This window comes from Grammomys surdaster, unplaced genomic scaffold (genome assembly GCF_004785775.1).
Source record: "Grammomys surdaster isolate TR1022 unplaced genomic scaffold, NIH_TR_1.0 134, whole genome shotgun sequence".
NCBI lineage: Eukaryota > Metazoa > Chordata > Mammalia > Rodentia > Muridae > Grammomys > Grammomys surdaster.
Genome location: NW_021604592.1, coordinates 6,975,758 through 6,999,502, shown reverse-complemented (window position 1 = coordinate 6,999,502; position 23,745 = coordinate 6,975,758). Strand labels below are relative to the sequence as shown.

Here is a 23,745-nt window from a genome sequence, read left to right as displayed (position 1 = left end):
ATGAACCTAGTACAGAAAGAGAAGGATAATAATGACTCTGGGAGAGGGTCTATGTTGGGAAATGCAATTCATAAAGGAAAAGTAGGCAGAGAAAGAAAGCTAGCAGTTTGCGGAAGGACCCAATTGTTTAAGCATGGCATTTCAACTTTTGCCCATTCTTAGAAGAATGTAGTTATAAAGTCTTCTTAAGTAATGCATATTATACCCCTCCCAAATCCCCTTATATTTTTTCTCTTTGCCTGATGCAATGGCTGTCATTTAAGATGCATACGCCACTATTTAACCTTCTTTGGGTCAGAGTAAGACTGCATTGAGGAGCATCTGGACACTTCAGGTGGACATTTATTCCTATAGATGCTGAATCCTAGCACTCTGGGAATTCACCTTTCCTGATGCTTCAAGAAAAGGCACCTGAGATATATTTCTGCAAGCCAGGGAAGCAGTGTACCCCTGATAGTTGTGAGATGTCATCTAGCCAGACACTCAAGTTCTCACCTACTGAGCCACCAGGCTTCCCTGTCTGTACCCACACTTTTTGAAGTACTGCAGGGGTTCCTCTTCATTCACCTTCACCTGTTGGGACCCCAGGCCATTCTTACCATATGCTCCTTCCACCATTTGTACTGCTCTGGCACCAGGGGTGGTCTCTGATTTGGCAAATATCTCTTAACCTCCTCACTGCCTTGGCACAGCTCCAGGAAAGCAGCTGGTCTACCTCTAGAACTTAGTCCTAAATAAGGAAACTGAAAAAAAATGCTAATATGATAGTGTAATAACAATGACTAATTCAACAATATGAATAATTACTGAGGCAAAATTCAATGTCTAACAGTTAATTAAAGATATTGATGTGAATTGTTGTATTCCCCATAGTATCTTTATGAAGCAGCAGAGGGCTCCACGTGCCAGGAGAGCGCCTTCACATTTATTAAGCAAAAGTAATTTTAAAGCACAGTCATCCCAATGATTTCCTTCCTTTTTGTTTATTATTCTGAAATGGAACAGAGAACATCAGTCCAGTGTTTTTAGGTATATTTTCTCACACAAATTAGTTTGGGAGTTGAACAAAGGAAATGGTTTTGTCTAAATTCTAAAACTGTTAATTGGTTAACGAAAAGCCACGCATAGTTGCTTGATGTGTGACTACAGCACTTAGGGCAGGGACAGGGGATCACTGGGACTTGCTGTCTACCAAGCTAGCTCTAGTTTTAGTGTGAGAGCCTGTCTTAAGAGGGATAAGGTAGAGCAACAGGAGCAGAACACAGACATAATAAATAAACACACAAGCATTTTTAAAAAGAAAAATAAACGGCCACAGTAGAGGCAGCAACTCACTTGCTTTTTCACTTGAACGACATGATTTTAGCAAGTCATATCAGACAAGATCCATCTGTTTTAGGGAGAACATTTTTCATATTTCTTCAAGCTTGCTATCTGTCACTGACAAACGAGAAGCCACTTTCTCCTGAGGCTCAGTAGTTATTTATATATTTAAACTGCTGTTGTTTGTCATGCTCCGTGGAGCTTTAACATTAAAAAATAAATAAATTAGCTTCCGAGGAACATTAACCTGTACAATTGGATGTTGGTCCTGATGAGAGACATGGCCACCTGAGAACTGCATTGCCCCCTTGACTGTCATGGAATCCAAGATAAAAAGCTCAAAGTCATCATAAATGTATAGCATGGAAACTGACTAGGAGTTTCTTGGTGTTCCTTTATGTGTTGCCTTGTTTGCAGGGCCATAATTATAAACCGATTACAGCTAGAGAAAAAAATCTCCATTGTTCTCCCCACTGAATAGTAATTACTTTGTTGTTGTTTCAGTGTGTGTGTGTGTGTGTGTGTGTGTGTGTGTGTGTTAGTCTTTCGAACATTATTAAGCTATCCTAGATTTCAGTATGGCTTCTGGCAAATGAGAAATGCAAAATACATGTAATATTTATAAAATGTTTTTAGTAGTTATCTCTCTATCTGTGATAAATCATGTTACTGACTAAGTATAGCCTGGCAACTGAGCATTGTGTTTTCCTGTGTGCAACCATTGTGACGTTTGCTTGATGTTATGATTTTCCTTGATAGTCGTGGTTCTCTCAGAAAGATTGACTAGAAGTTAGAAAGCCACCTGGCCAAACATACTCTGTGCACTACGGAAAGTCTATTGCAATGGGAAGAACAGCTGATCTTTCAGTATCATTGTGTTATAGCATATGAAAACATCAACAAGTGTATGAGTTGATTCTTTTCCTTCTCTGAGTTGATGTACTATTAAGTTTTCAGTTTGACTTGATCCAACTGCTTGGTTGCTGTCTCATAGGTGATGCTTTGAATTTGTCTAGAGTCTAGGTCCAGCTACAGTTCATCCTTGGTTTGCATCTAATGATATGCTGAATTATACAGCTATGATGAAGTTCTTTGTAGGGAAAAAATAGATTCATTCTTTATGATCTTTAATGTGATTTTATTTTATTATAATAGGCTAGTGAAGGATGCAATTTTTCCCACATTCTAAAAATAAGATATAAATGGCTGATCAGTAAGACATGTACTCAAACGGTGCAGTATAACTAAGATGAAGAATGTTTAAAAACTCACAAATTCAGGTAAACAAGCAATAAAAAACAAGCAAAGGATATCTGGGAGATTTTTTTTTTTTGTGAGTTTCACATTGTACTCTCCAGTCTGCTCATCACCCCATTCCTTCATATTCCTTCAGATACCTTTTGCCCTTGCAATGTCCCCCGAAAATGAAATATACATAAACACACAACAACAACAGCAACAAAAACAAAACTTAGAAAACATGTCATTGTGGAAGTTGTAATATATCACAGTGTGTCTCACAGTACATTCCTCTGACCACATACCTTCACTTCAAATATTTATGGTAATGAGCCATTGGTCTGGTTTCAAGAAATCTGGCTTCTGTGACACCATGAATATTGGATCCTCTTTTTACAATTTTCTGAGGGACTACCAGATTGATTTCCAAAGTGGTTTTATCAGCTTGAAGTCACCAGCAATGGAGGAGTGTTCCTCTTTCTCCTCACCAGCACCTGTTGTCACCTGAGTTTTTGATCTTAGCCATTCTGACTGACTGGTGTGAGGTGGAATCTCAGGGTCATTTTGACTTGTATTTCCCTGATGACTAAGGATGTTAAACATTTCTTTAGGTGCTTCTCGGCCATTTGAGTTTCCTCAGTTGACAATTCTTTGTTTAGCTCTCTGTACCTCATTTTTTGATAGGGTTATTTGGTTGTCTGGAGTCTAATTTCTTGAGCTCTTCATACATTTTGTATACTAGCCCTCTATTGGGTGTAGGATTGGTAAAAATCTTTTTCTAATCTGTTGGTTGCCATTTTGTTCTATTGACAATATCCTTTGCCTTACAGAAGCTCTCTAATTTTATGAGGTCCTATTTGTCAAGTGTTGATCCTAACGCCTGAGGGGAAGGTCTCGAGGAGCTGAAGGGAATTGCAATCCCATAGGAAAAACAATATGAACTAACTGGACCTCCCAGAGCTCTCAGGGACTAAGCTACCAACCAAAGAGTACACATGGAGGGAGCCATGACTCCTGCTACATATGTAGCAGAAGATGGCCTTATCAGACATAAATAGGAGGGGAGGTCCTTGGTCCTATGGCTTGGTCCTGAGGCTTGAAGCCCCAGTGTAGGGGGATGCTAAAGTGATGAGGCCAGAGTGGATGAGTGGGTTGAGGAACATAGAGGGAAAGGGGAGGGGGAATGGGGGATGGGATGAGGGGTTTGTGGAGGGATAACTGGGAAGGGGGATATCAATTGAAATGTAAATGAATAAAATGATTAATAAAAAAATTGGGTCCTCATCAAGACTTCTCCTAGCTATCCTGTTGTCGTCTGTGTCATGGAGATCCTATAGCTTCAGAACAGTGGAGCTGGCCCTTTCAAAAACTCCAGTCATTTACAGATGATACAGAGTATTAGGTGGACAAATTCAGAGTCCTGGATCTAGGCCTGGGGGTTAGCTACCTGAACTGCCTGCCAGCTTATCCACTCTACCTGGGCAACCTCTCCAGCTCTGCTCTGGCTAGGCCAACCAGTGCTGTTATCTAGAGCATACAAGGGTCAGTCCTCCTGCTCTTATACCCTTGGAGCGGTCTCACCCACACCCACACCCACACCCACACCCACACTCACACCCACAGAGCCAGCTCCAGTGTGTTGCCCAGTCATGATGTGGGGCCAGCTTCTCTCAAGTGCTGCAGCCTATGAGGGGCTGGGAAGGCTCTCTTGCTCTCACACCCTCACTCATGTCTTTGTCATCAGGACCAGCTCCACTGTGCTTCCTGGCAACGTACAGGGCTTATTCTCCCACAGGGAGAGGTGAGTCCAGCTTCTGAGAGATATTTTAATTGGCTAATACACTTTAATTTTCCAACTCATTCCTGATAGACAATTTTAAATGATAGTAACCTGTACCAGTTTTTGATGGCTTGCAGTTACTTTGGACCTGACTGAATGTTTAGGTAAGGAAACACAGTACAAATGCAACTCTAATCAATGCTTTGAGATAGAAGAGTTATGTGAAGATGCATCCTTCCTCAGGCATTTGTTCTATTTAATTCTCAGGTTACATCCTTTGTGTAAGACAACTGATCACAAACGGAAGGTTTTGGAGATTTCTCTGAATACTAGTTTAATATACTAAAAGTTGAATTCTAGTAGAATCTTACTGAAAGAAATTGTATAATTGGAACTTAGACACACACACACATGCACTTGCACACACACACACACACATACACACACACACACACAAAGATTGAAAAAAGAAACAAAAGGTCAATGCCAACTTAGTGAACAGCACCAATAGGAATCATAGGACATGAAAGCAAAAAAGGATTATGAATCCAGGTGAGAGGTCCAGGATGTAGGAACAGTACGCAGGAGGATTAAACAGGGGTTCATAAGTTAGAACCCAGCCTGAGATACTTTACAATCCTCCCCACCCTGTTTTCTCTTTGTCTCCCTCCATCACTCCCTTCCTTCTTTTCATTTGTTCATTTGTATCAATAGTGCTTAGCATTGGTCCTAGGGCCTTGTACATGCCAGCAGGGAGCTCTACCACTGAACTACATTTCCAGGCTATGGAAACGTGTTTTAACAGTGACAAAAAAATTGTGACATTTATGAAGACATTGAGAAACAAAAGCATATAAACAGTAATTTAGTAAAAGAGTGGAAAGCCACTTGAAAAATACTTACAGGAATAGAAACCACAGTTTCCTCAAATAGAGTGCCCGAAGTATTCATGGAAGAACATTTTCTCATAATTTGAAATGTTTACTGATTCGATGATAAAAATAACACTTATTGAAATAATAGGAATTACCTGTGAATTATGTTCTGGCATTTCTACCTCCCTCAGCATGGTAGCTGACTCACAGGAGATCTCTGAAGATGCTGGGATCCCTCTCAGGGTCTGAGAAAAAGAACTCTTTGTAAACCTTTGTACACTCAGTTCATCAGTTGTACATGCTTCCTATATCACATCTGCTCTATTTTCTCTCCCAGTCCTTAGTGCCAGTAACATAATTTGGGTAGCATAAAGGAAATCACTGGGACAAACAGATCTGTTAGAAATGAAAAGTGAAGCGAGCCTATGATTCTCATATCAGTCCTAAATTTATCAAGGTTCTATTTATAGCTTTTCTCACAAAATGTGTTTTGATACTCAAAGCTTGTGATGAACATTCCAGGGTGACAATATTTTCATTTTTTATTGCATTTGCATGCAATGAAAGTTTAGAAATGGAAATATTTTCCATTCGCATTTGCATACATGGTAATGATGAGGGAGTCTAAGGCACCTTGCTCCTTCTCCTGAGCTGAACCTAGGGTTTTTGTGAGAGTAGAATCTGGGTGGTTAATACAGTCCTTCCTGGGCTAGCATTCACTTTTGTTTTGAAATGTTTCGATATTAATGAGATTATCTTACAAAAAGCCTTGTCAAAGTAATGTCTTTTCTATCTTGTAAGTTAATTTCTAGTAAAATGCCACAGTTTTGAACTCAGGTAACACTAGGTAAAAGTATGCTTCATGAATACTGATGTTTTATTGATTGTTTAGAAAGTGTTGAAATACAACCACAGGCTCCTGATTTATGAGAGACTTGAAACGAACTGTCATGTGAGACTTTACCTCGTCTTGGATCTGTTGTTTCAACACCGTCTAATGTGGTTAGTCTCGGGTGATCTGTATCCTCTCCTCTAGAATACATCCTCCTAGTCTTTCTGGATGCAAATAAAAAAGTAAGCACAAACTTTCTCTAACTCCAAAATTTTCGAATCTTTATTTAACATTTATCAAAAAAAGAAGGATATATATATATTTATTTATTTATTAGACAAATGTTTGTCCAGTTTCTCTTTAATATATGATAGTTTTCCTGGAGTAGGGCATGCCATAGAATATTAAAGCAAACGAACAGGACACTAATTGGGAATGATTTATTTGTATCCCATTCTTCAGCAAGGATCCAGATTAGTTGGTTTCCAAATATGGCCTTTAACTTAAGATGTCTCAGGTCTTTAGACGGTGTATAGTAAAAACTTAGATGTTTCAAGTCCCACTACTGTTCTGAAATCTGTTTTCTTTTATTATTGTGGTGCAAAATGTCCAGAAAATGGTGACTGAAAGATGAGTCTCATGTATCCAGTAAGCACAGGTGGAAAGTCCCGTGTTTGCTGAGTCCAGCTGAGGACTTGGAGTGAGTACAGTTTGCATCCCTGAAGCTGTCTGACAGAAGCAGCGGCTGATTGGATTAATTGAACGGCAACAAGGGAGGTCATCTTGTCTAGTCCCTGTCCTCATGAAGGATGGCCCTGAAGTTCTTCCAGACAGATTGTGACCTGCTTTAATCAGCCATTGGCATTATACCCACACCTGCTCTGTGACCCCTAAAATGAGGAAAGAAAAGTGAAAGACCAAGTCAGTCACGGGGGTGGGGAGGTAACTGCAAACAGCCCACATGATTGCTGGTTTTCACCTGGCAATGAGTGCCACAAGATGCTGTGACCTCATCCTTCAAGCACTTGAATCTTATACTTGAGCTGCTTTCTCTCTTTTAATATGTTTAATTTCTGCTACAAAAAGTCATATCTTCCATTTCCACAATACCATGAGTCTTCATTGTTTCCATGGATTTAATTTTCCCCAACCCTGGATTCAGACAACTTTCCCATCTTCTTGTTCTCATTTCTTCCTGTAATTTCTTTGACATTTTTTATGGGCAAGCCTATTTAGAAAAAACTTTAAGCTTTACTCATCCTTAAGGGAACATATAGGAGGGAGGGAGGCATAATCATGCAATTTGGTATTGGGTCAATGCCTGGCTCTATCTTTTCATAACCTACTGGACCTGGGGAAAAATCACAGTGTTTCTAGTTTTAACTTGCAAAATAAGGATTAGAACAAGTTTATCAGTGTCAAACTTCTCTTACTATACTCCAGATTACTACGTTACTGTGCATGCAAGCATGAATTTCAGTACAAAGACTTCTCAACTGCAAGTTTCAGGAACATTCCTTTATGATACCATTTGTGACTTGTTTCACTTCTGCTTATTTCAAACTATATTGTTTTGATCCAGTAGGCTGATGTCAAGAACCATCCATAGGTCATGCAATACAGTTTAAAAGAAAAGATGGGATGTGTGTGTGTGTGTGTGTGTGTGTACACTACACAGGTATGTGTGCCTGTCACACATGCATATATAAGCTAAAGAATGTGCCAAAGGTCCTCCTTTATGTTTCTCTACTTTAATTCCTTGGGATACAATTTTTCACTAAACCTGGGCCTTGTTCTTTGTTTGTTTGTTTGTTTGTTTGTTTTACTAGGATAATAGTCAGCAAGCTCCATAACTCCTCAGCAGTGGGGTACAGGTAGATGTGGCCACATCTAGCTTTATATGGGTTCTCTGGATCCAAACTTATGGCTTCATGCTTACCCAGCAAGAGCTCTTGCTCACCAAGCTATCTCCCCTTCCTATTCTATGATGATTTTCAATGTCATATAGTGTGGATAGTTCTTATCTTATTAATTGCAGGAATTAGGATCTCATAGCATAATCTACAGTATATTCACCTATATTGGAACAATGTAAATATTACAAGATTGAGAGTGTAGAGAATTAGGGCAGTTGAACTACACTAAAGGTAGACAGGTATATTTGCAGAGGTGTGGCTTCTGTAAACTCGCTAACAGAATGGCTGAAGTCAGTTACATATGGGAATTCAGTGTTACATGCTCCTATGCTGTCTTCTCTAGTTCAGAGGTTGTAGTTTATATCCTGGGAAAATTGTCAGTAACAAAATAAATCATAATACACTTTTGAAACTTGACCCAGGACACAGTATCGGGGGTGGGGGTACAGTTCTATTATGCCAATTGAGCAGAGATTGCAGGAGATGAGAACTAGTAATATTCTCATGATACATCTTAATGGAATAGAGATACACGTTGATTGTCCAATAGGCAATTATGCAGTAATCTGTGAGAAATTACATTTTTAGCTTGGAGAATGTTGCCTGTTTCACTGAATGGCATCTGGATCTGTGCAGACAAAAATACCAGGGAGCTTGACACCACTTTCAGGGCCAGCCTCTGCTGCAGCTTCAGTAGAAATCTGGTGGATCTTGTCTGTAGGCAAGTCTCAAAAATAGCCACATCTTTTTCTTTTTTTTTATTGTTACCATCACCTTGCTCTATGGTATGCTATGCTTCTGTTTGACCTGTACAATCACTTCTTAATGGACCACTCTAACCATATATTGTTTTAAACATATTGTATTCACAAGTAAAGTTTTTCTATATTGCAAGGAAGGGTGCCTTTTTCTTTTTGTAAGAAAAGTTATTTTTTAATGAAATAAAATATAATAAGATAAAGCAAAATCCATCACATTGAAGTTGGACATGGCAAACCAACATAAGGAAAAGAGCCTCAAGAGAAGTCACAAGAACAAGAGACCTACTTGTTCATACATTCAGAGGTTCCATAAAAACGCTAAACTGAAAGCTAAAATATATTCCCGGAAGACCTGGTACAGACTGGTGTTAGCCCTTTGCTTGCTTGCTGCTTCAGTTCCTGTGAGTTCATATGAATCATTTGGTCAGAACAAGAAAAGCTTGTTATTCTGGTATCCTCTAACTCTTTGGCTCTTAAACTTGTTCTCTAAGCTCTAAGGGGAGAGGTTTGATGGAGAAATCTGGTTTAGAGCCCCATGTTCCACGGTCTCACTTTCTACCCAATGTTTGATTGTAGGTCTCTGTATTTATGCCCATCTACTGCAGGAGAAAATTGGCTAAGGAGGGCACTGATCCATGAACATAGCAGAATATCATTTTACCTTAGGTAAAAAATAAATGAGCTCTGGGCTATCTAGTCTCTGATTCTTGGTCACTCAGGCAGTGTTGGATATGGGTTGTAGTTGGAAGATTGGACCTAAAGTCAAATCAGACATTAGATGGTTATTCCCATAAGCTCAGTGTCCCCACTGCCCTAGCATATCTTGAAGGCAGAGCATCTTGTAGGTCAAAGATTTTGTGGCTGGGTTGGTGTTTATGTTTCGCTTTTGGTAGTCTGCAGAATACCTTCTGGTACCAAAGACACTAGAATGTAGGGATGGAAGTTCTATATAGGAACCAGCTTGCCATCCCCATGTTCAATTATTTGTGTACAAATAATGGGAGAGATGTAGTTGTTACTGGCTATCTCTTGTCATCAAACATAGTGTCCAGTATTGTTACTAGATTATATCCAGTTGAGTTGCTGACTAAATAGGTCTCATGAAAATTCCCAATTATCCAGATTGTTGCCAAGACAAATAGGAAGTATGGTTTACAATATTGTCTTTAATCTTTAAATGTTTTTATGTGATCCTCCATCATTGAATAAATTTATATTTTTGCAGTAATTTTTTTCTTGGCTGTCAATGTGACATTCATGATAAGGTCAGAGTATTAAAAATGATAATAATATCTTACAAGGTATGATAACTTATACATATATTCCCAGGTCTTGGGAGAAAGAGGAAGATCTCAAGTTTTAGACTAGTCTGGATTACAAGTAAGATATAGTGGAAGGAGGGAGAGAGGAAGAGAGAGAGATAGAGATAGAAACAGACAGAGAAAGAGACAGAGAGAGACACTGAGAGAGAGACAGAGCTAAACAGAGATAGAGAGATTCAGAGAGACAGAGACAGAGAGGGGGAGACATACATACACATACACATACACATACAGAATCACAAAAATGGGTAATGACATTCTTTTATATAGTGGCTAACACATTTTCAGCATATTCTTCAAACTGCCATAAATATTTAATTAATACATCAGCACAATACCCCCATTTTATAGATAGAAAAACTGAAACAAAGGAGGATAATTAAGGAACACAAAACCATCTAATGAGAAAGTGGCAGTCCCACGATTCAAATCATGAATGTCAGGTCTTGCTTGTTGAGCAGATGCGTGAGTGTCTATCCTGGTTTGACGTCTTTTGTGATTTGTTACATTTCTGTGATTTAGACAGTGTTAGGCATTGTAGACAGTTAAACATTTGATGACTCATATATCAAGTCGTGATGAGCCACTACCTAAGATATCAAATAGCCTATATTATTGTATTGAATTGTCAAAAACAGCATGTAATATAGGCAGTAAATTCCAATTTTACAAATAAAGGATAAGAGTCTCTGAGGAAGAATCCATATCTTGACATATCTGTTCCAAGAACCCCCATCCTTTTGCATTTTTCATGTTTGGAAAATTTGGGACTTAAATCTAGGGCCTTCTAGGATGTACATAACTTAAATGGGAGGGAAAGTGGTGTTGATCAGTAAAAATGAACTGAAATGAATGAATTACTCCAAGAACATCAAAGTAAAATCACATGTAAACCTCTTATTTCATAAGACTATAAAACATATCACAAGAAATGAACTGAAAATTACAGATATGTATGGCATACATTTGCTAAATATTCTGAACAAATATTTTAGTAAAGAGGTAATCCCATGTGTGCAGGTTAGAAATTAATGTGATTGCTTTGTCAAATCTTCTGTAATTATCAGGTACAAATTGATGCGATCCTAATAAAACCTTACTCTTTTAAAGCAGTAAGTCTAGTCAAAATATTTAAAGATAAGAATGTGATACAACCAGTGAACCAATAGTCAAACTCCATGAAATCACAGTAACTATTAAAGACAGAGTATTGGCATGTGAAGAGACAAACGGCTTCAGACAGAAACTTTGGAGATATCTATATTTCTATATCTATATCTATATCTATATCTATATCTATATCTATATCTATATCTATACCTATACCTATACCTATACCTATACCTATACCTATACCTATACCTATACCTATACCTATATCTATATCTATATCTACCTATATCTATATCTATATCTATATCTATATCTATATCTATATCTATATCTATATCGTCTATATCTATATCATCTATATCTATATGAGATTTTGATACATATTAAATGTGGCTTCATATAAATTGATGGAAAAAAGGATAATATTCAACCAATACCATTGTCTCCCTATTTGAAAATCCAAATTGGGATGTATGCCCCACCCCAATGACATTGTCCTAGATATCACATTGAAAGCCAAGAAAAGAATTGCATGCAAAAAAAATTTCAGATCTGTTCAATGATGGAAGATTATGCAAGAATCTTAATTAAACATTAAAAACAGTATTAAAGCCATACTTTCCTGCAATAAATGGAAATTCCCCCTGTAAGTGAAGTGAATACAGCATATTAAAAAGAATAGATCACTTTAATGTTTTTAAAGAAAGAGGCAAAGAAATGCTGTAAGGCAACGACCAATGTACAAATGGTGGCTGGAAAGCAGACTGAGGGATGCTCTTTATTCTCTTCATCCACTATGTTCTGAATTTCTACTCATACAACGTGATACTTTTACAATTGAGGGAGAGAGAGAATCAGAGATGTACAAAGCCAAGTCATAGGGTCTGAAGACTGTAAGATGCTGGATCAAAGTGGCATTAGGTTTTTCTTTTTTAAAAAAATATATTTATTTTTATTCTTTAATCCATTTTTACAGTCCGGTCTTCATCCCCCTCCTGGTCTGCCCCCCAACACTCACCATCCCATACCTCCCTCCACCTTGTCTCCAAGGGGATCCCCTACCCCTCACTCCCATCCCACCTATGTGTTGAAATAGTAATTATGAAGGAAAATTTGAATTTTGTCTATAGAGGAAGTATCTTTGATATGCTTTCAAGAGAGAAAACTTCTCTATTCATCAACACCCTCATACAAACTTTCAAACCGAAACTTGTCCCCTACATGCATGATCTAAGGCAGATAATTATGTAGAAAAATGCAAATGATTGGAATTAATCAAGCAGCCTTTTCTTTGTTTGGGGACTTGGGGATCTAGGTATAAAATAAGTTAGTCTTCTCAAAGTCTTTCTTTTAAGCTGGGTGTTTTGCCTGAAGACACACTCTTAATTTTATTTGCCACTTACCTGAGGGTTTGCAGAGCTGCAGGCACCCTGGGGCATTGCGGGGAAATTTCAGCACCTGAAGGGGACACCTGGCACCTGCCTGAAGCACTTTCCATTTCCTGCCAGACACAAAGGAAAGAGTTATTGTAGACTGGAGAGCTCTTGAGCGGCTGATTTACAAGTGTCTCCTGGTGTGTCTGTCTGCAGGAGCTAGGGAGCCTTCAGTTCCAGCTACTTATGGTTAAATTACAGAAGTTAGAGGACAGATGATTCTCGGCAAAGGACCCTCATCTTTTCATTTCCTCCGCCCCTTGTAAATGGCTAAGGCAGAGATTCAAATTACTTCATTACTCCAATATATCTGTTTTACAGGTTCTCGACAAGCCTGCTGCAGAACCCATGAGAAAGAATCTTCGGTGGAAATTCTTTTATGAGTTTGATAAACTTTGACATACTTACTAGGCTACAGTGTTCCAGCTTTATGAATAATTGATTTATAGTCTGGTTAGTTTTGAGTCTTCTCAGAAATGTTTACCTTTTTTTTCCATCCATTTTCTCTCTTTTATTTCAAGTGCATAGTTGAAATTCACAAGCAATGTTCTGTCATAGTTCAGGAAAATGCTTAAAATATCATAGAGGTGTATACCACGTATATAGTTTATTTTGAAATACGTTTTTGGCCTTTTCATATTTGGTAATATTTATTAGTATTCCTTTAAAACTCATATTCTTGAACTCTTGTTCTAGTGCTTTCTTTAAGGAAAAAGTCCATCCCATCTCTAATTACAACTTAGGAATCTCAGTCACAGATATAGTGGTGATGTGTCAAACACTAACTCAGAAAATGAAAAGCCAAATCCTGGACCTGCATTGAACAATATTTAGTATTTAAATCAAGTATTTAAATGTTCCATGAACTTACTCTGAGCTGTGAAGTCCGGAATAATGGTCACTAAATACCAACTAACGAGGTGGCGTGAGGTGTGTAAGCACCTGGGCCAGAGTGACAGCTTACTTAGTGAAAAGCTGAGCGAGCAGATGTAGTTTGGAGATCACAGAAACTGTGAAGACCTTCTGGTAGACCAGATGGAGTGGCCAGTAACAACAGACAAGGCTGAGGGAAGGGGCAACTGAAGCGCAGAGATCATTGCCAGCCTAAGGCCCAGGCTTACTGAGTTTCCAGAATGTGTTCAAGGCCATACTTCATGGTGACTGACTGTTGGTGCATTTCCCATAGCTGACTGTTCCCTTCAGTCAGCTTGTTTTTCTGTGGAAGCTTAACAACCAAGTTTTCATCCCTCTGTGGTGTACGGTCTTGTACCCCTTCTGTGTATTTTAGTGCTCAGCAGACATTTCCAAGTCTCTTGTTTCTCTTCAATATTCCCTCTGTTGTATCTCTGAAGTCAGTGCACACCCAGTACAAGATGACCTACGTGGGTCAACTCCACTGCAGTCGCTCTTCAGAGAGCAGTGTGGTTCTTGCTGAGGTTTCATACTGGTCTAAACGTTAGTGTACTCTGCAAGCACAGCCTCTGTGTGTAGTGTTAGGAAAAGCACACGTGAAGGGTTGCTCTCCCGATCGTGGTGGCTGTGGTGAGGGCTGTGGAACTCTTGCGGAATTCAGAATGGTGTTTCAATTCTCTCCCTGATGCATATATTCATGGCAGGCTCTGGCTTCCCCCTCGCCATTCTCTCAGCAGCAACTTTGAGGAAATGGTTTAATTATTTAAAACACTTGCTGCATACTTAAGAAGACACCAGGGAGGAATGTTAGAGAAGAATTTTTTTTAACGTATAAATTTAGAGTCTGAGATGATCACCAGCCCAGTGAAACAGTAATAATAATAAAAATAAAATGCAAACCTCTAGGTGTTTGGTTTTCTTTGAGTCAAACAACTGATAGGCTTTCTTTCTTCTATCTGATTCTTTGTGCTTTGGTGTGACCACTGTTTATTCTGTAATATATTGAAGCATTGCATGTCTAATTTCAAGAAAATGAACACAACCCTCTGAAATTCCAATTTTACTAAGCCGAACTCTATCCTGAAAAGTGAAAAATGCATAGAAAGCAAAACTGTGCGACAGTAAAATGTCTATCCCAAAACTAAATTCCTGCCCAGCTTGTCACAGGAACTCAATTTTAACATACACAGCATTTTGTAAATTTGAACTGATTTTTTTTTCTTTTACAAAGAAGCAACAAGCAGTGAGACTCTGTTGGAGAACTAACTTTTCCTTTACAAGAGGATGTCAATTGTGTTTAATGAAATTTTTTTTGTTTCTTTTTTTTAAAAAAAAAAAAAACTTTGTTTGTTTGTTTGCCTGATTGATTTCTAAAGAGAGAGAAAAAAGAAAAGGCATGGGGTTGGGTAAGTAGGAGGTAGGTAGTGTCTGGGAGGAGATGGGGTGGTGGACAAAGATGATAATATGTAATTTTCAATAAATGTTTCTAATAAAATAAAAAATAATTTTGTTGAAAATTATTTTTAATAAAAATGATTTTTTTAATAAAAAGAAGCAATAAACAGCTAGATGATATAGCAAAGACTGTGAGATACCTGATCTTAGGTTCATGTGTTTTCATTTGGGCCTATAAGCATTCAGTATTTTCCAGAAACACAAATGTGGACTCAGAAGTCCGAGATGTCATTACTGAAAGCATCAATCATGCAGTATAATGTGTGAGGCTGACTTCATCTCCTATTGTGTGAGAGAGCTTTGTTGCTCTATGTGGTTAATTTTAAGTCATGCAGTAAAAAACATGTTACAACTTTACAGTGACATTTTAAATGGATGGATGACAGCCTTTGACAATATTTAGTGCTTTACAGTAATACATTAACGCTAACTTTAGAAACTATAGCATAATGAAATTTTATAGCCAATTAAGCTTGTGAGTCATTATTAGCTTTCTAAACTCTAGATGAACGAGAAAATCAGATACAGGAAGGGAAGAACCAACTCTAGCGGCTATAAAATCCTAAATATTACCATGAGAGTCACATGTTAACAGAGAAAAAAATGCAGCATCCAAACAGTCAGAGAAGAAATAAGCTATTTATTTTTCCAGATTTTGAGATGTGTTGCAGTCTGTTTGGTACCATGTTCTTCTGCTGACTACAAGAGAGTGCTTTATTGTGTCTTGCCTATTCACCTGTTAGTGGGCAGCCTTCTCAACTTTTACTCTAAGAGGTAAGAAGGGCAGAAGTAGTGTCCAACTATAATCCTGGGACTCTAGAGGCTAAGGAAGGAGAATCATGAGTTCAAAATCAGTCTGGACTACATAGGAGACCCTATTTTGAACTCATCACTTCTCAAAAAAGTTAAAAAGAAAAACGATCCAAGCATGGATATTATCACTCTGCACTCACACTAACTGAGTCTTACTTCTGGCTAAGGACATAAACAGTTGGAATAGTGAACATCCAAGCAAGTCTAGTTAATAAGATTCTCTGACACATAGGAATGCATAGGAATTCAGTAGGCATGGAACATATGAAGCTGGATTACATAGAAAGAATGAGCAAGGCAGTCTACTTTGTCTCTCTGTGCCTCTATATCTGTTTATCTAGACTGTACACATAAATCTGTCCCAGTTATTAAACAGAGAATGGGGGATTACTCTATAGACTAACAGAGCTTCCAGGGGCTTTAAAACAAAATCATAATACATTGTATACAGAAAGTATGGGGATGTTTTCTTTTTCTTTTCTTTCTTTCTTTCTTTCTTTCTTTCTTTCTTTCTTTCTTTCTTTTTTTTTTTTTTGAGATAGGGTTTCTGTTTGTAGTCCTGGCTGTCCTGGAACTCACTCTGTAGACCAGGCTGGCCTCGAACTCAGAAATCCGCCTGCCTCTGCCACCCAAGTGCTGGGATTAAAGGCATGTGCCACCACCACCCGGCTGGGGATGTTTTCAAGCTGTATCTATTTACGTTTTGTGTATGTACATATATTTGTGTGTGTGCATGTGTTTTCATGCACAGCAATGTGTCAGGTCCAAAGGAAACTCCACTATTCCAAATTCTGGCATTTTGACAAAGCCAGCATTCCATAAGAACATGTGAAGCCATTTTGTTCTTCCAAAGGAGCTATTTCCCTTACCACTGGCATAAGGGACACACGGCTATCTGTGGTGTCTATTAACACCTCCTCCTAGCTTCTCATTCTTATAACCCTGTTATTTTGTCTGTATGCTCTGCTGGCTCTCTCTCTTGCCCTCTCTTTGTCCTCTCTCATTCTACCTTTCTTTCCCACTTTCTCTAAACTCTGCTCCTGCTTCTCTCATGGCCAGGTCCAATCTGTCCACCATGGTCAGTCTACTACTTTCTCTCTCTGCCTTGGACTCTTCCAATTGCCTCTGACTATTTTTCCCTCATATCTATACGAAATCCCTAACACATAATCATACTTTGGAGCCATCATGCTGTTAGTTTATATATATGAATATACAGATATAAGTACATGAGTTCTTATGTGTACATGGATGCCAAGGGTGACTTCAGATATCTTTATACTTTCCAAAATAGTTATTGAGACAGATTATGTCATCCAGTATGGAGTCCATTGGCTCATGTAGGCTGGCTGACTAGTGAACTCCAGATTTTTTTTCTTCTGACTCTGCTTCCAAAGCACTGGTATTACTGTTTTGTGACCCAGGTGCCTGGTGGGGATCCAGTTTTAGTTCCTTGGCTTGCATAGAAAGCTCTTTACTAACCATTCCAAGTCCTCACACCTTGCATATCTCATGAGATACTGTGTATCTCATACATTCCTTGAACTTGTAACCCTCCTGCTTTAGCCTTCTACATAGTGGATTATAGGTGTGTACTACCACAAATACCAATCAATTAAAAAGTAAACATATTCATGTAAGTACAACTTTTACAATATAATTTTTTGGTGATGGGGAATTTAAAAATGCCTGAATTTTTCATGGCCAGTAATTGCTTTGAAGTCATTTGGCTTAAGCGTATTCTGCCTGTTTTAAGGTTTATAGTCACTATCAGCCTGTAGTAATGGGCAAAGAAATTCCCCCTTTTACCCTTTTCCGTAAAGTCAACAAAAGAAAAAGAAAACAAATAAATTGAAACATTTACAGAGGGGGGAATAAGAAGGAAGGAGGAAGAGGAGAAAGATGTGCATAAGAGAGATATGCTGACGCCAGTATGTACAGCTTTACATGGAAGAAGACACACGCCTACTGAAAACATTCCCTCTGCTGTTTCTGTGTCTGGGCCTTTGACCTTTCCCTCCATTTCCACCACCTCTATTCTGCTTTCTCTACTCCTCTTGTATCTTCTTTTCCACCCTGTGAAGAGGAATATATTTACTTCCTCACATTTTCTTAAGAACAGATCACTCATGTGATTTGGGCCTCCCTCTATGTTTAAAACCACGATAGGTATAAAATTTATAGAACAGGGAATTTTACAGTTGTCTAACCTTATCTACATATTTTGCAAATGAAGATGGAGCCAACCATAAACCAAAGACATTTTAAATTCATCTGTATAAAGCATGCATGACATATTTCTGAAACAATGAAGTGTAACAATTATCTGTGCAAGTTTTACCTTGTGTTAGGTATTACAAGTAATCTAGATTTTTTTTTCAAGAATGTAAGTTACGGGTGAATACTACCATATTTTTTGGAGCAATTTCTTGACTATCTGTGACTATATCCACTGGAGATCTGGAGATCTGGAGGCACCACACAATACTGAGTGGTGACTGCACGCCCTCAACTCTCTATTTGATGAGCAAATAGAAGGAGGAGTTGATTAGATATTCTTCTAGTTGCACTCTCATTAAATAATTCTCTTGATACTGCAGCACCACAAAAATCTCTGGGTCAATTTCTATTTCTGATTTTAAGATTATTAAGGGAGTAGTCACAAGACCCCAGACCAGCCTGGGGATGGGACAGTTTCCTGGTCAGCTTTTGAAATAACAGATCGGTCTTGTCTCCATCTGAGGAGATTTGAGTTTTGAGTTTGAGCATAACTAGGGTGGCGCTGAGCGTCTGTGCCTGGAGGGCTGAGGGAGCTTGGGAGCAGCAACTTTATGCCTACTAAACTTCATGTTGATTTGTCAATCTCAGTGAACCAAAATCTAGGAAATATTCAGTCACCATCCATGAGTCAGTCAATTTCAGACACAATTTTCTTTTTCTGTCACTGGCTTTCATGTCTTTTGTTTCCTCAGCAAATACTATGAGTTTTCCAAGACTGCTCAGGTCCTGGTCTTCAATTCAGAGGTTACCAGAGTAGCTGGCAATCAGCTAGGAGGCTAAGAAGAAAGTGCCAATCTTTTAGCTGCCTTTCTTTAATATTTTGTGTGAGCGTGTGTGTGTGTGTGAATTATGGACTTTGTGGTTAAAACTGTGGGAGATAAATTTGAGGCAGACCTGAAAGACTTGCACTGTAGGAAGCATGATGAAGTATGGTCTCAGTAGTATTGTCCTGGCATTCAAGAAATGAAAGGGACACAGAGAAGTGAAGGGGAGATTGTTCCCATATCTGCATGAAATGTAACTTAGATCAAGCTGATTGACGGGCCACTGTAGGCTTGGAGGTACCCTTTGTGAGAGCTGGCTGTGTTTCCAGCTTTATGCTCCTAAATCTTTAATATCCTCAGAAGGAGGTTTTAGGAAAGCATCTCTTTTAGATCTAACATGAGAATGTGATTTTAGAACGAGTCTGTCTTGGGATCACATTAGTTGTAGAGACAAAGCAATTGCAAATATAAGTGTGGTAACCAAATGATAAAAATATAAGCTGTACAAGGTTTAATTTCTAAGACATTATTTCTTTTCCCAAATGATTTTTAAGTGATTACTCATTTGATGTAGTAATTTGGACTATGTAGCCTATGTTTTTGATTCTACTATGTCTATATGCAAGTATTCACAGTATAGAGTATGTGCAGATTCAGAGGTTGAGAGAAAGGATAGTTACTTAGTTTTGCAGCATGGGCATTGGACATATTAAAAAATGAAAAAAAGTTCATGTATAAAATGGAGGTGCAGAATTTATCATTGGGATATAGTTGGGGTCCACAACACCAGTCAATAGAATCTAAAGGAACAGAGTGCTAGAGATGACTGAAAAGAGAGGGAAAATGTCTAGTGATCAAATGAAAAAAAATTGAATAAAAGATGTTAACTGACTTTATGACAGGACAAAGACTCCAATAGTAACAGTTTCAAATTAACCCACTAAACACACACACACACACACACACACACACACTAGTGTCAGGAAAGTAAATATTTATTGTATTTAAAGATTATTTATTACCCTTACTGGGATCCATTAACAAGTATGAAGTACATTAGTTTTTGTTTCTGATGAATAAAGTTTGGAGAGGTTGGGGTGATAGGTGATGTTTTCTAACTTGCAATAAGCCTTTCATATTTTTTGTTTGTTTGTTTTTCTTTTCCTCATATCCTAAGCTCTGAACATTTAGAATTTTTTCTCCCAGAAGAAAGAGAGAACACTGAGTTTTTAGTCTGAGACTTAGGGAAGTTTCTCAAATCTGTTCTATGGGCTCTGTGACTGTCATTTCAAAAATCTCAGCTTCCTTATCTTCAACATTGGACAGCTGCTTGGTAGCTGGTGTCTAACTTACTTTTCGCTTTCAAACTGCATGCCTCTATTGCACTTTAAATGATAAACATCAACTTACATATTGCCCTAACTATGCCTAAACATGGGTACAGTTATTCCCACTAACATTCATTTTGAGAAACCTACATCTCTTTAATAGAAAGTTAAAAGAGAAAATTGAGTTCAAAGAGAAAATAAATTGAATGATTCTTTTCAAGATATCCAGAGTCACTTAAGCGAATTTTATCATTTAATACTTACAAAATTTCTTCCAAATAATGCACGTTCAAAACAAGAATTAATATGAGATAGAAAGAGACCCTGCATTAGCCCACTAATACAGTGTTTCTCTGGAAACGAAAGTAGATGAAAAGAATTACATTTTACACATTTAAAAAAGATCATAGCATTACCAAAATGTTATATAACTACCAAAAAGTAGAATAAGGAGGGAACAGAGATAATGGTCATTATTTCTCTTATTACTTTTTATATTTCATGCTGCTAGTTAAATAATATTTGCTCTTTCCATATACCAAGTATAAAAAGCTCACTTTGTAAGGGAAGGACTGAGATAATGAAAAAAGTAAGTTTTATCTTTTTAAGTGTAGAAGATATAAATCTTCATGTTGATCTATTTGAAATCCAATACTATCCATTGATAGTGTTCCTTCTTCTTTGCAGGGCTGGAGCGAATTGCACGGGATTCATCTTATGAACAAGAAGGAAAGGTTCAATTTGTAATTGATGCAGTGTATTCCATGGCTTATGCACTACACAACATGCACAAAGAACTCTGCCCTGGATACATAGGCCTTTGCCCAAGAATGGTCACCATCGATGGGAAAGAGCTGCTGGGTTACATCAGGGCTGTGAATTTTAATGGTAAGTTTCAACTTTATTTTTATCTCAACATTAAGTGACAGGGAGTTTCACACTCCATTCTATAGAAGATGTTTGGGCGCAGTAGAAATCCAAAGATGGGAAGAAGTACGTTCTGCTCAGAAGTGTGAAATTTTCCACCTGCCTTTCAATCTCGAACATATTTTTGTACTGCCCTTATTCTGTTCCTGAAAGAAACAAAAGTTAAAAATAATTCTCAATCAATCAAAATATTCTACTTAAATATCACTATTTCAGAAATCATTTAGAAGGCTGACTCAGATCCCCTGTCAAAGAACAGATTCATCTAAAAGTGTTTTGCTCATGGCATTGTTAGTGTAGAAGTTATAGTAATTTATTTTTAAACTGATATTAAGCTTTTAAAACACTAAGCAGATCAGAAAAAATGGATCAAGTTACTTTAATAATCCAAGACAGTTGTGTTTTTATATCTATTTTTCTTGTATTTCTTCAATGATTTAGTCATGTAGTGGTAAGTAGTTGAATGCCACAAAGTAGATGGTGTTTTCTTACTGTAGAATCAGAAATACTGCTTTTGTGACTGTCATAAGAACCCATACAGAATATGTTGGCTTCACGGTCTTCAGTTGTGAATAACTGAACTGCTTGTTTGAAATGATGAAGTTACAGAATGCTGTCCTTTTATAAAAGAGGTAATGGCTGGTGCCCACGACTTAGACCATCATTTTCAAATAACATGATAGAATGCTCTGAGCTGTCGAATTCTTTCAGCTTGGCTGTAATCCACACAATGGACATGCCTTCGGGCCATGCACAGTGCCATACTGTCTATCACAATACACGCTGGTGACCTCAGCCGCCAGCCTTTCTCAAAACAGCACAAGGTCATCTTCCATTGAGAATTCAAGTGGAAACGCTGTCTCTTGCTTTGTACTGGCAATGTAAGGAAAAATTTGGTCTGCATTCAGTACAGGACACGATCTTCTCGATCATAAATTTCTAGACTCATTCTGTAGCATTAATTCTTTTGTTAATATAAACACTAAGGGGAGTTTGAAAATTATTTTCATGAAGCTATAAAATTGAACAAAAGACGATTGTTACAATGTAAGTTATTTACTCTAATGTGCAGTTAGGGAACACTGCATTTCTCCAACAGTGTTAGGAAGTGGGAAGATGAATGCAAATGAGCAGATTTTTCTCAATAACTGAAGCTCACCTTTGAAAAGGAAATACTTTGAAGAAACACTCAATGAATGCAATTTAAAGGTGAATTACTAATTTTACTTTTTATCTTAACCATGCATCAAGAGCTAACCCTTCCTGATGGCTTCAATTATTATACTAACCTCCAATGTAATGGTGCAATTATGGACTATTAGAGAGTGTCTTAATGTCTAATGGCTGTTAAGACAATTTGCCTCTGGACTCCAATGATCCCTCAGCTCTTCGGTCCCCTTTTTATAGGTTAACTCATTTCTATATATTATGTGTGTTCAGCCTTTTAATAGATGCTAACTATATCTTACAAGGAAAATAGACAAAACAGTCAGAGGATTTTGAGCTTCTGAGAAAAGGTACTAACCCAATAGGCACAAGAATCTATAATGATATAGAATGCAATGTGTGCTGAAAAAAGAAAGTCATATTATAAATAAAGTTTATATAGGAGAGATTTTGTCTAGAGAAGAGAGACGAGAAGAGAGAAGCTTGAAACAAGGATGAAGCAGGGACATCTTCATATAGAGCAGGTGTGGTTTTGTAGGCAGTCCTAAGGCTTGTTCATTTGGACTGAAGGGAAACATACTGACTGTGTCAGATACAACAGTCCACAAGCTCCCACGTTGGGTCTCAGAAAATTCAAGAATATTAGTGTATAGACTTGAAAGAAATTTCTCCATGGTCTATGAAGGTGTATTTTGCGAGGGTTCCGATTGGTTTGTTAATGATACAAGGTGAGAGACCTGAGCATGAGCTTAAGTAATTATTTTAATTTTATGGCCATTCTTTTTTTAGAATCTCAGTATTGAGCTATTAATAATTGAGATTATTAATCTTAATTTATTATTAATACTTTGACTACTCATGATTTTCACAAAGGCATATAAGGCTATTCAAATAGAAATATATCATCAGGGTGTTAATAAGGAAGAAAATGCTGATTTAGAAACTAAAAATAAAGGGCTTATCATGCATTTTAACAGAATCAAAACCTACAAGGGTCCTACAATAAAACATGTATGATGGAAAAGAATTCTAAACCATGTCAAAAGAGAATATTCTGTGAAAATATTTTTAAAAGGCTTTGCATGGGCTTCTGGCAGTCAAATGAGCAGTGCTATTCAGCAGGATTTGCAGCTACAGTGGAGCCTTTTGTTTGATCATTTTGCATCCATATAATCAAGACTAAGACATCAAGAATAAGACATAGAAGAATTTCTGGGTGAAAGAGATTGGGATAATCAAGGCTTCCTTTGGTTCCACTAGCTGTCCTTAGAAGCTCCTTAAAGGGTCGGTGGTCATATGGTACTCATTTTCTAGGCACACACTTAAACTCACTACTTTTTAGGGCTCTCACAAATTTGTGTTTTACAAAGATGTTTGGAATTTGTATTCTTTTTTGAGACTCCAGCAGTCTGGAGTTTTGTATCATTAATGGAATCTCTGTGAATGGGCTATGTGAATGAGGCATGACCGGTGTTCTCACTTAAATGAACAGACAGACAAGGACT

At 37.8% G+C, this 23,745-nt stretch overlaps 1 protein-coding gene across 4 annotated transcripts in view; it reads left to right on the top strand.

The window, feature by feature from the left end:
* Nucleotides 1–23,745, top strand: part of Grm8 (glutamate metabotropic receptor 8) — a 795,023-nt gene that overhangs the window by 486,786 nt on the left and 284,492 nt on the right. For all 4 annotated transcript variants that reach the window (XM_028762574.1, XM_028762573.1, XM_028762575.1 and 1 more), the window contains one exon: nt 20,834–21,034. In XM_028762574.1, coding sequence (XP_028618407.1) covers nt 20,834–21,034 — 201 coding nt within the window. The remainder of the gene's footprint in view (nt 1–20,833; nt 21,035–23,745) is intronic.